Source organism: Hemiscyllium ocellatum, chromosome 7 (genome assembly GCF_020745735.1).
Source record: "Hemiscyllium ocellatum isolate sHemOce1 chromosome 7, sHemOce1.pat.X.cur, whole genome shotgun sequence".
Classification (NCBI taxonomy): Eukaryota; Metazoa; Chordata; class Chondrichthyes; order Orectolobiformes; family Hemiscylliidae; genus Hemiscyllium; species Hemiscyllium ocellatum.
In genome coordinates this window covers 104,560,849-104,573,608 of record NC_083407.1, presented here as the reverse complement: position 1 = coordinate 104,573,608, position 12,760 = coordinate 104,560,849, and the positions used below count along the sequence as shown (strand labels likewise).

Below are 12,760 nucleotides of genomic sequence, written 5' to 3'. Positions count from 1 at the left end.
TTATGGGAAAAGGCAGCAAAGTGGACTTGAAAATGATCAGAACAGCCATGTTCTCATTGAATGACAAAACATTAAAAGAACTTTAAACTTCATCTCAGTCTTATTTGACTCCATGCCCCAGCAACCAGTGGAGTGCCACAAGGATCGGTGCTGGGTCCACTGCTTCTCATCATTTATATTAATGATTTAGATGTGAACATAGGAGGTCTAATTAATAAGTTTGCAGATGACACCAAAATTGGAGATATAGTGTACAGCAAAGACGGTTACCTCAGAGTACGACGGGATATGGATCAGATGGGCCAATGGGCTGAGAAGTGGCAGATGGAGTTTAAATGCGAGGTGCTGCATTTTGGGAAAGCAAATCTTAGCAGGACTTGTACACTTACTGTAAGGTCCTGGGGTGTGTTGCTGAACAAAGAGACCTTGGAGTGCAGGTTCATAGCTCCTTGAAAGTGGAGTCGCAGGTAGATAGGATAGTGAAGAAGGCGTTTGGTACACTTTCCTTTATTGGTCAGAGTATTGAGTACAGGAGTTGGGAGGTCATGTCGCGGCTGTACAGGACATTGGTTAGGCCACTGTTGGAATATTGCGTGCAATTCTGGTCTCCTTCCTATCAGAAAAATGTTGTGAAACTTGAAAGGGTTCAGAAAAGATTTACAAGGATGTTGCCAGGGTTGGAGGATTTGAGCTATAGGGAGAGGCTGAACAGGCTGGGGCTGTTTTCCCTGGAGCGTCGGAGGCTGAGGGGTGACCTTATAGAGATATATAAAATCATGACTAGCATGGATAGGGTAAATAGACAAGGTCTTTTCCCTGGGGTGGGGGAGTCCAACACTGGAGGAAATAGGTTTTAAGGTGAGGGGGGAAAGATTTAAAAGGGACCAAAGAGGCAACTTTTTCACACAGAGGGAGGTGTGTATATGGAATGAGCTGCCAGAGAAAGTGGTGGAGGCTGGTACAATTACAACATTTAAAAAGCATTTGGATGACTATATAGGAGGGGTTTAGAGGTATATGGCCAAATGCTGGCAAATGGGATCGGATTAATTTTGGATATCTGGTTGGCATGGATGAGTTGGACTGAAGGGTCTGTTTCCGTGCTGTACATCTCTATGATTCTATAAATTGCGGCACTCAGAATTGGAGGCCTACTCCAGAGGGTTTTGTTTATAGCTTATCAAGATTCAACAATGATTAACATTATTTTTTCTCGCTCACTCCTGCAGGCTGTCCACCTGACCCATGCAAGCTTCCAGATCGATGCCTTTGGCTCCACCTTTATACTAGATGTTACACTGAACCAGTAAGTATCACCTTTCCCAGGGAATTAGTCTGGGATGTAGTGGTTGTCAGTAGAGGCTCTTTGGCTTCACTTACGAGTGACATTTACTGGCCAGGGGTTTGTGTGATGTTGTAACTGGATAACTGTTCATGGCAGAACAGTAATTCTTGTACCTCATGAAGATGCCTTGGCTAATGGGGGGTGAACTCTGCGCGGGTTACCATTGACCAGAAACTGAACTGGACTAGCCGTACAATAAAGGTCAAATCGTCATCGTCTCACCAGGTTCTTGAGCTGCTCTGTCAACAGAGAGAGGCAACTGGTGATGGTTTAACCTGAGGGTCACCATGCCTCAGGTGAGGGGAGAGGTTGAGGAGGAGAGCCCTAGCCATATAAATATTGTGGCAGAGGCTAGGAATCCTGCTGTGAGGAACTCACCTCCTAGCTCCCCATTTTCCATCCACCATCTACAAGGCACAAGTCCGGGGTGTGATGGAATACTCCCCACTGGCCTGGATGAGTGCAGCTCCAACAGCACTCAAGAAGCATGACACCATCCAGGATAAAGCAGCCCACTTGATTGGCACTACATCCACTAGTATCCACTCCGTCCACCACTGACGCTCAGTAGCAGTAGTGTGTACTATTATAAGTGCTTCTCCACTTTCAAAATGATATCCAATGCCAGTGCAATGCAGAGCGAGTCCCTTGTATGCAATTAGTGCCAAGAATGGCTGAGTGGAAGCCAGTGACAACTCAGTAGGTACAACGTTAGGGAAACAGTGAGCAAAACGCAGTGCCCAGTTGTTTTTCTATGCTGACTTATTGCAGATTTGCCTCATTGATATCTGTTAAAAAGCCAATGAGAAGATTAGAAAAACAGAAACAATGGTTAGAGTACCAGTGCTGAGGACAGCTACCTGTCATGGCCACTTGGGTATCACATGGAGTTGTGGGGAGGTACAAATTACCTTTATAGTGGGGGACATGGGAGTAGGGATCAGACACATTCTACACCCAGCTGATCACTTGCCAACAGATTGGGGTAAGAATTGTCTGTTGTACTATTGGCCAATTACTTTGGTTGATCTTTAACATTAGTGTCATCAACTTCCTGGCTGTTCCTTGCAACTGATTTTCCAGTGACAAGTGTTCAATTGGTCTCTCAAATCAAAAGCTCTATTTACAGAGCTGTTAATGTTAAGGTGTGGCTGAGTTGGGAGCACATTCCTCTCCGAGTGCTCCAGGTTCAAAATGGCACGCCCCCCCCTCCCCCAACCACCACCCCCACCCTGACTGTATCAAATGGACAACTGAGTGTGCCTGAGCCCTGGACTGAGATCCTTGATGTCCTTGACTGACTGGACTGGGATCCTTTAATGATGGTAGCCCTCATCTTCCTCCCGTAACCTGACTGAGGTCTACGCCCCTGAGACATTGAGACATGGCCATTTAGTTAAAGCACATGGAGCCATGTTGCTATGTGCACTGCTGGCCTGTGTTGTACGGGTGAGATTGACAGAACAGCGACTCATCCGCCCCTTTCACTGATCACGGCTGACAACGAGCTGCCTGGCCTTGTGTCTACGCTAAGCAGCAAGGCAAAAACCAAAGCACCATGAGCCCTTAAGGTCCGGCTGAGGGGTCAGCGTGCCAAAGAGCAAGGCAAAGCAGGGATGCTGGGAGGATTGAAGTCGACATAAAGTGAGTAAATGCTAAGAAAGCAAGTGAACAGCCGTGAGATGCTCGTGGGTTGAAACCATGAGCTGTGTGCCTGTCCCTGCAGGCAGTGTTCTGATAGCAACATTCCAGAGAAAGTGTCAGTGCAATCCAAAGTGTGGTTTGGAAGTACGCTGCAGTAGTATTTGTGGATCATAGATGTGAAATGATGATGTGGTGAGGCTGGTACATGTCTAACGTTAATGTCCATGGATGGAGGGAGGGCATGGTCGCTGCCTGTGGACTGTAGCCTGACATGTCAGGTGACTGGTATCCAAGATGGAGGCTTGGAGGAGGCAGCAGTGAGCTGCAGTCACCAAGTCTAACTCTCATGTCAGGAGTTGTCCTGTCTATTTTCTATCCAGAGGTCGGGAGGTTGGGAAAATGCATGTGGATGAACTGAGATGAGGTGGTAAGGAGACGTTAATACATGCCAATGCCACACGTTCACCTGTTGCTGCTCGCTGGAAAGAATCTCATCTCACTGTCCAACGCTCGGTTGGAAAATGACACGTTTTGGTCTTGAAGCCAAGAGAGTCCTCATTGGCCATCTCAAGCAATTTTCCCAACTTTCCCACTGTTGCCCAGTTGTTCAAGGCCTGGGACGATTTCACTCCAGACCTGAGATCCCTTGGAAGAGGCAATGTCTCACCAGTGGGGCTGTAGTACAGAACCGGTTCACATAAAACTCCAATAAGACTGCACTCCTTGATGTTAAAACCAAACAGTTGCAACGCACCATGCAGTCGCTCAGCTCTAATACCTATAATGTTCTAAACTGTTTTGTCGTCAATGACAGAGATTTGAATTGTGCTCACTGATGGATTCGGGTCCTACTCAACAAACATGAGCACAGAATCTGCACTGACGTTTCTAGTGCACTGTGGAGGGAGTGCAGCACTACCCACTAGCCCAGAATTTTGGATGACATTTTAAATTGATGCTCTGTTGACCCTCCCAGGGACCCATAAAAGATCCCATCATGCTGATTTGTAGAATAGTGGGTGCATTCTCCAGCTTGTACTGGTTAATGCTTATCCATGAACCAGTATCACTCAACCAGATTATCATAGAGTCATGGAGTCATAGAGATGTACAGCGTGGAAACAGACCCTTCGGTCCAACCCTTCCATGCCGATCAGATATCCCAACCCAATCTAGTCCCACCTGCCAGCACCCGGCCCATATCCCTCCAAACCCTTCCTATTCATATACCCATCCAAATGCCTCTTAAATGTTGCAATTGTACCAGCCTCCACCACTTCCTCTGGCAGCTCATTCCATACCCGTACCACCCTCTGTGTGAAAAAGTTGTCCCTTAGGTCTCTTTTATATCTTTCCCCTCTCACCCTAAACTTATGCCCTCTAGTTCTGGACTCCCCAACCCCAGGGAAAAGACTTTGTCTATTTATCCTATCCATGCCCGTCATAATTTTGTAAACCAACTTACTCATTCATCTCCTAGATTGCTGTGTGTAATTGGATGTGCCATTTTGATATTAGTTTTGCTTCAAGGTCAGAGTTGATAGTGAGCGAAACTGGAATAATGAATGATCCATCTCTAGTCTTGTAATAGAGAGAGAGAGAGAGAGAGAGAGAGATAGGGCAATTGTAGCCAGTTAAAAATATAGATTAGTCCTATGGGTTTCAGAATCAACATGTTGAGTTGAAAGTAAAATTATTTGTTTACAATTTCTGTCTGAATTAGCCAGAAGCATGACACAGTGACATAGAAATACTGAGTCAGGGTTGAGCTTTGGATAGAAGGTTTCCTTGTTTCATTTACCTGTGTGTGTGTGTTTGCTGACAGAAGTAGGTCATTCAGATCCGTCTGGATTTTGTGAGCTCCTCCAACCTGAGGCAGCTGGAAGAAATCCGCAGTTCCCCTCATAGACCCTGATGGCAAAACAAACTTCGTACCGTGGTTGATCAGCGGAGAAAGAGCTTTACAGCAGCTAGGACGGGGACTTGAGGAGTCCACGGTTGTGAATTTTGTCAAGAAAACTGGAAGATTGCTTGATCAAAACCTAACGGAGGAACTTCCATGTAATTGCTATATTGAGAATTAGTGGAATACCGATGAGAATTAAAGTAAATTCTGGCAAGCTGTGACACACAGGACCTTTACAGCTGGTTGAAAGAAAAGTGAATGAATCGTCAAGATACTGTAAACTACAGGAACTCCTGGGGAAAAGGTAGTGCTTTGTTTGTGGTATAAGCCTTTATATGAATTTTACGTTAGTGGTGCTTTCTTGGTTCAATTTTTTTTAATATGTACAGTAATATTTGTTTTGTTGAAACTTTTGGAATCTTGAGGCCAGGTTTTCTTTGTTAATTGCAGGTGGGGACTCCTTTACCCGTGTAGTTTGGTCACACTATGAGTTTGAGTTCTGTCCACACTGGTCAGGGAGAAGGCAAAGTGCAAGCTTCAGACTTAAGCTTCACAATAACACGACAGTAGAACCCCAGTATCTGCAGATTCGGTCTCCATGGTTTTAGTTGTCCGTGGTTTACTGCGGCCCGAAAATATTACACGGAACATTCCAGAAATAATTCAAAGGGGGCTGTCGGGAAGGTAAGTTTCCCATTTAAATGATAGGGTTCGCTCCGATCTGCAGTTTCGCTCATGGACAGTAGATCTTGGAACATATCACCTGCGGATATGGGGGGGATACCTGTATTTGTTATCTTCATACTAAATATTGCTGGACATGGTAATCTTTGATATACCAAGCTCTGGTCTTACATTAAGTGAGGACAAATCGTGTCCACATTATAGCCTAGGTCAGCGCAGAGTTCCAGACTTGAACTTGAACGTTCCTTCAAGTACATTCTAACTCCATCCACTGTGCTCTTTATACTCAGTGGTCTACAGCTCGGTGACATAATCGCAAGGTACCTCCAGGGTATGAAAGCCCTTACACCACAGGGGCAACCATTGTTTTCCAGAGTTGTAGGAATAAACAGAGGTGGGGCAGAAAAGAGTCAGTAAGCACCTTTTATAGAATTTGTCAAACAGCCCGTTATAAATGAGGTGGATTATATGGAGCAGCATTCAATAGAATTGATCAAATAAAGTGAACTGTGTAATACTTTTGGTGCTGAGAGTGTGAAATCCTCAGCTATCATGGCTTTCTGTGTGCTACAACGTTTAGGCATCTCGAATGGGATGAAGTGTCGAGTGAGTGATTTGTTACTGCTCAGTTCTGCTTGAAACATGACCATTTCCCGAGGTTTTAAAAATGTAGTTGCCATTTTGGTGACACTTATTTCGCTGGCATCGTGAAGTTGTGAAAGCTGGTTTATAAAGATAGATCCCACATTCCAATCCCTTCCTGTTTCCGGATTTGTGTGCTTTGTTCAGGATTGTCTGGCAGTGAACTCGTGTCTGTGAATTTTACGTTAAATGAAAAATTACCTTCGAAAAGTCGTGTGGCAGTTTGCAATATGCTCCTATACATGCCCCAATAACGCTGGACTATTTATTTCTTTTCTTTTTCTAACTGTATTTTGTTTCCTAAGTGTTTGATCTTAAGTATCTGTACCCAAATACCTTAAGGTGGTGCAGTAATGCGGTGACTGTAAGCGTGCGACATGTTTACATGTAAAATCAGTTAATCCAATTCAATCGTTATCAAATCGTTTGGTTTTGTGAATTTGCAATTTGGAGCATGCTGCCTTTGTTTGTCTGTATTTGCTGGGGTGCTGTATCCGAGTCAGAGAGGGTTGTGGCAAAGCAGTTGGGTTCATTAACAGTCAATGACACTGGACAGGACCCAGTTACTCTTTGAGTTCCCCTGCTGGAGCTGACACAGACACATGACCTGCATCTTGCACCTTGTGCCCAGGCTGACAGAGTGTGGGGGGGGGACTCACCACGGCTTGGAGAAATTTTAAAGGCAGAACCCTGCTCAGTTGTCGCAGGAAAGAAGGTGACAGGTACAATTCATTGCATCCGTGCTGCTGATTCAATGCTCACGATAGTGTAAAGGCAAGAACTGCATTGAAGGGCTGGGAACACGTTCAGAAGGTGATAGCCAGTTTCAAGTCACAAGACTGAACAAGGGATAACACGATATACAGAGAAACCTTAAACATACCCTAATGTAAGTGGCAAATGATGGAATATGTTTAGACGCAGCATCTTGGAAATGAACAGGAATGGTTTGCATTTTGGGATTTTAGGGCTAGACTTGTTTCTGCACACCAGCTCACAATCTTACCCCGTCACCTACTGGGGGTTTGAGCTGCTAACAGCATGGGGCATCACTGAATGGTGGGACCAGTTGCGTGTCTAACCTGAAACCTGTCGGATTGAAGGATTGTTGTCGTAACGCGGGAACGACGGAGGACAAAAGGGTGAATTAGAATCTAATCAGGTGCTGAGAGAAAAGTGATGGGGCCTTAAGGTACTGGCACCGCCTGGTGTTCCAGTTCCCTGACAGTGCCCGCGACTTTTGCCAAGGTGTGCTCGGGGTTGACGCAGTTTCACATCTTTCCCATTCTGCGCCATAAGACTTTGTCGAAATTGTATTACCGACGATCATGTTAAAAATGTGTTTGCGCTCTTAGTTAGAAGCCTTGATTTTCTGTGGTGAGCTTAATGGGGTAAAATAATGTACAAATGCGGCAAGTTCTTAAAAAGCAGTGGGCACGCTGAGAGAGGGATGTTGCTTGTGGTGATTCCCAACTTGGCTGGGTAGCTTCAAGTTAACTTTTAATCACACTGGAATGGTGTCAGGGAGCACCCCTTCATGTACAGGGCAGAGGTAATTCTGCAATGGATCCCACCAAAGTGCTGTTGAGATGAAGCTGGTGTCTGGGGGAGGCATCTGATAATCCCAAAACTGAGACTGATTGCTTGTGCTTTCGTTGGGTAAGGTTATTAAAAGGGTAAAGTCGCCATAGTCCAGCAGGACTCATAAGGCTGCTCTCTCGTAACAGAGAGACAATTGATTGTGGTTTAACCTGAGGGTCACCATGCCTCTGGCGAGCGGAGAGGCTGAGAAGGAGAATTCTCCAGGGTAATCTCAGCTGGTGCGGGAATTGAACCCAAGCATCAAGGAACCAAGGACGTTCTGTTGAGTTAAGGTACAGAGATAAGGGTTATTCGTGAAGGATGCAAGAGGGGATGAATGGGCTCTGCTTGCCCTTATTAACCGTGACTACTTCAGGAGTGGTCTACGCTGAGTTCAGGCCACGGGTCTTCCTAGTAATCCCACTCCATGGTTTCCAGCTCAGGGGTTTGGGGAGTGGGAAGGGGGTAGATGCAGCCATTGCGACAAGGCCTTCAGCTGGAGGAATCGCCATCTAGCCTTGAAATCCTTTCGGATCCCATGGTGGGGAATGTCATGCTACTTAATCTTTGAGACCAGCCTTTGCACCTCTCAGACTCTTTCAAGTGCTTGTTCCTGGACATCCCTTGCAATTCGGGTCTGGCATCTGACAGAGAATGTAGCTATCACCTTCATCCCCTCCCCCACTCACCTATTGTACTCTATGCTACTTTCTCCCCACCCCCACCCTCCTCTCATTTATCTCTCCACCCTTCAGGCTCTCTGCCTGTATTCCTGATGAAGGGCTTTTGCCCGAAACATCGATTTTGCTGTTCCTCGGATGCTGCCTGACCTGCTGTGCTTTTCCAGCACCACTCCAATCTAGAATCTGACAGAGAATGTGACAAGCCCAGTTAGTCCTTCAGGAAGATTGACCCTTCTCCACCTTAAATGCAGGATAAAGGCTCTCTTCTCTTGCCCAGTGACTCAGTGTGGCTCACCTCTGAGTTATGGGTTTGACTCCCACTGCAGGGACCTGAGCACAGAATCAAGGCTAATACTTCAGCACGGTACTGAGGGAGTGCTGCACTGTTTTTAAGATGAGACATTAAACTGAGGCCCCCTCAGGTGAACATGAAAAGCTGAAAGAGCAAGAGGGCAATCTCCAGTGTCCTGGCCACTGTTTACACTTCATCAGGGTGGCACGGTGGCTCAGTGGTTAGCACTGCTGCCTCACAGCTCCAGGAACCTGGGTTCGATTCCAGCCTCGAGTGACTGTCTGTGTGGAGTTTGCACATTCGGCCCGTGTCTGTGCGGGTTTCCTTTGGGTGCTCCCGTTTCCTCCCGCAGTCCAAGGATGTGCAGGTTAGGTGAGTTGACCATGCTAAATTGCCTCTAATGTTCAGGGATGTATAGGTTAGGTGCATTAGTCAGGGGTAAATGTAGAGTAATAGGGTAGGGGAATGGGTCTGGGTGGGATACTCTTCGGAGGGTCGGTGTGGACTTGTTGAGCCGCACTGTAGGGATTCTGTGATTCAAATGAACATATTATCTGGTCATCATTGCACCTCCGTTAGAACAGTGACTGTTAAAATGCATTTCATTGGATGCAAAGTGCTTTAAATTCAGTGCTTTATGTAAGATGTTACATAAGTGGCCATTGCTCACTTGCATTTTAGATTAGGATTTTGGTTTTACTATCACGTGTACTTGAGTACAGGAATGCAGGGGAAGGTGTACCAAGTCCTAATTTTCTGGTGCCATCTTAGCAAACTCAAGAGAAGATTAAAAACAGAAACAGAAATTTAAAAAAAATAAACAGCCAAAAGAAAAGGAAATGTCCACTTTACCCCCCACTATTTGGCTCAAAATGGACACTGGGCCCAGCAGCCTAAACAGTGCCTTGTTCTGTCATACAGTGCTCCCACTGCCACCTCCTGGGACCATCATTTCAGTGAAGGAGTCCACCGCTGCCAAAGCCCAGGGGGGGAACTGTTTCCATCGCTGCTAACTTTCCGGGAAGTGGACTGACGCCACCAAATAAAGGTTTCCAAGAAAATGGGAGATGGAAGCGGGCAAGCCCTGGCCTCAGGACCCACTTTCTCCAATGCCGCCATTTTGAAAACAAAGGTCCTGCATTGCAAGCAGCAGCAGCAGTCACCTGGAGGCCTTGCTGAGGGACCGTGCACCTTCCTAACCAGCTGGGAGGTTTCTTTCTCGCGTTCTGTGGGACCCAGGTCCAGTAGGAAGTGTGTTTTGCCTGATTGGGTCTCTTTGAAGGCGCCAAAGAATGAGCCTTTTCAATCCTGCTGGAGTGGCCTGGTTGTTGGTGGTGAAGGGGCAGAACCATCAACCTTCAACTCCAGCAGTTTTCCTTCTCTTCCCTAATGTAATTATTTTTCTCCATAGCAAGCACTTCACCGTTCCATATGTTAGCTGAGCGTGTAAATTGGGTCCCCAAAGGAATCGAAAGTGGGCTGTTTCCTTATGTTAATCTGCACTCATTCAGCATCTCATCTCAGGTGTGCTCCGAAAGTGCACTGAGCTCATTTTAAAAACTGTCCACTCAGGTTCCTTTGATGACCTGCCGTGGAACAGTTCACCTCTCCTTTCGTCACCAGCTGTGGAAACAGAGTGGAGAGAGAGAGAGAGGACTCGACAACTGCACATCCTGACGTGTAGTGGTTCAGAGATTAATGAGCCGCTGCTTTGAGACAGATGCTGCTGAGGCAGAGTCTGGGAGAAGGCCAGATTTTCCTGCAATTTTAAAGCAGAATGACTTCATTTGAACCGTCCGAGTGCATGCCGATGAAGTACTTTCCCTTCATTGGACAACACTTTGAGCAGACGCCTTGCTTCAGTTGTTCTTTGATTCATTCACGATATGGTGGCATCGCTGGCTAGGCCAGTATTTATTGCCTATCCCTAATTACCCAGAAGGCAGTTAAGTGTGGGTCTGGAGTCACTTGTAGGAAAAACCAGGTAAGGATGGCCGTTTCCTTCCTTCAAGGGAACAAGTTTTTCCTGGAAGTAGATTAGACTCTTAATTCCTTGTTTTTAGTTCTTGGTCCTTTCTTGCTGAAACCCTTCCAGCCAGACCATCCACCTTCTCTGATTGGCTGCTGTAGCAGAGGCCCTGCTCTTACCCGGCTGGTCGAGGGCTGAAGGTCATAGTGAAAAGGAATTGAGACCCTGGACAGTCTGTCACCTCCTTCCTGCCTGACTTTAACAAGGGCTTTGAACTTGCTGTGCACTCTGTGTGGGTTTACAGCTACTGCTTTCCTTGTTAGGCCTCAAAGGGAGAGTCTTTTACCATTGATCTCACTCTCCCCACCCCCTTCAGACTTAAAACCCCACCTCTTTGTCCAGGCTTTAGGTCTCCTGCAGTAATATTTGTGCCTCTTGGCATTGATGTCAGTTTTTGACTGCTACCATTCGAGGCAAATGGGATCAAAGGTTATGGGGAGAAAGCAGGGTTAGACTATTGAGTTTGTGATAAATGGCAGAGCAGGATCAAAGGTTCGAATGGCCTCCTCCAGTTCCTACCTTCTATGTTTCTATTCACACAATGCCCTTGCGCAATGTCCCAAATTTGCTTGATGGCATATTGATACAAATGATAGCTGATGACGTGGAAACATTTGGTCATGTTGGAAACACGGCAGCCATATTTGTGCAGAGCAAGCTTCCATTAAAAGTGCCAAAATGGCCAGGTCACCTATTTTAATGACATTGGTCCAGGGATAAGTGTTGATCTTGCTAACTATGGAGAACTCCCCATCTCTGCATTGAATGAATGCCACAGAGCCTTATACTGTACCTTACTTAGAGGCTAGAATCACCATGTCATGGTAAATGATAATGACCATTTGTCAGGGATCGAATAACTCTGTAGGTTAGCTTAATTGAAACAGTAAAACACATTCTAAGTTATGAAGCAGGCAGTACATGAAGCCAAATGACTTCTGAGTATGTAGGTTACAGGCAAATTGGCAGGCTGAGTCACAACATTGTATGTCTACACAGCACCTGGAATCCTTCATGACAGACTCTCTTAAGGGCCTTGCACTCATACAACAAATCTTGGTTTAAAATCTCATCTGAAATAATTCACCTCCAACCATGCAGCACTCCCTTAATACTGCACCGGAGTGTCAGCAAGGACGCTGTTTCTGCATTGACACTTGAACCTACAACCCTCTGGTGTGGAGGTGGGAGACACTACTCATTGAGTCTCTGCATTTACCAACCAGGCCTAAAGTAAAATGAGCCTGGGCAATGGACAGCTTATGCCACCCAAGTATTCTGTGACTTGATTGAGTTTTTTGAAGAAGTAACAAAAAGGATTGATGAGGGCAGAGCTGTAGATGTGACCAATATGGACTTCAGTAAGGCGTTCAACAAGGTTCCTCATGGGGCACTAGTTAGCAAGGTTAGCTCTCATAGAATACAGGGAGAACTAGCCATTTGGATATAGAACTGGCTCAAAGGTTAGAAGGCCGAGGGTGGTGGTGGAGGGTTGTTTTTCAGACTTGAGGCATGTGACCAGTGGAGTGCCACAAGGATCAGTGCTGGGTCCTCTACTTTTTGTCATTTACATAAATGATTTGAATGCGAGTATAAGAGGTACAGTTACTAAGTTTGCAGATGACACCAAAATTGGAGGTGTAGTGGACAGCGAAGAAGGTTACCTCAGATTGCAACAGGATCTGGACCAGATGGGCCAATGGGCTGAGAAATGGCAGATGGAGTTTAATTCCGATAAATGCGAGATGCTGCATTTTGGAAAGGCAAATCTTAGAAGGACTTATACACTTAATGGTAAGGTCAAATGAAGTGTTGCTGAACAAAGAGAACTTGGAGGCAGGTTCATAGCTCCTTGAAAGTGGAGTCGCAGGTAGATAGGATAGTGAAGAAAGCGTTTGGTATGCTTTCCTTTATTGGTCAGGGTATTGAGTACAGAAGTCGGGAGGTCATGTTG

General features: G+C 46.0%; 1 protein-coding gene across 1 annotated transcript in view; it reads left to right on the top strand.

Annotated features, from left to right (window-relative positions):
- The window catches only part of adam23a (ADAM metallopeptidase domain 23a), a 154,650-nt gene that overhangs the window by 19,079 nt on the left and 122,811 nt on the right, over positions 1-12,760 (top strand). Inside the window, exon 3 of the mRNA XM_060828093.1 lies at positions 1,230-1,306. Within this exon, the coding sequence (XP_060684076.1) occupies positions 1,230-1,306 (77 nt within the window). The remainder of the gene's footprint in view (positions 1-1,229; positions 1,307-12,760) is intronic.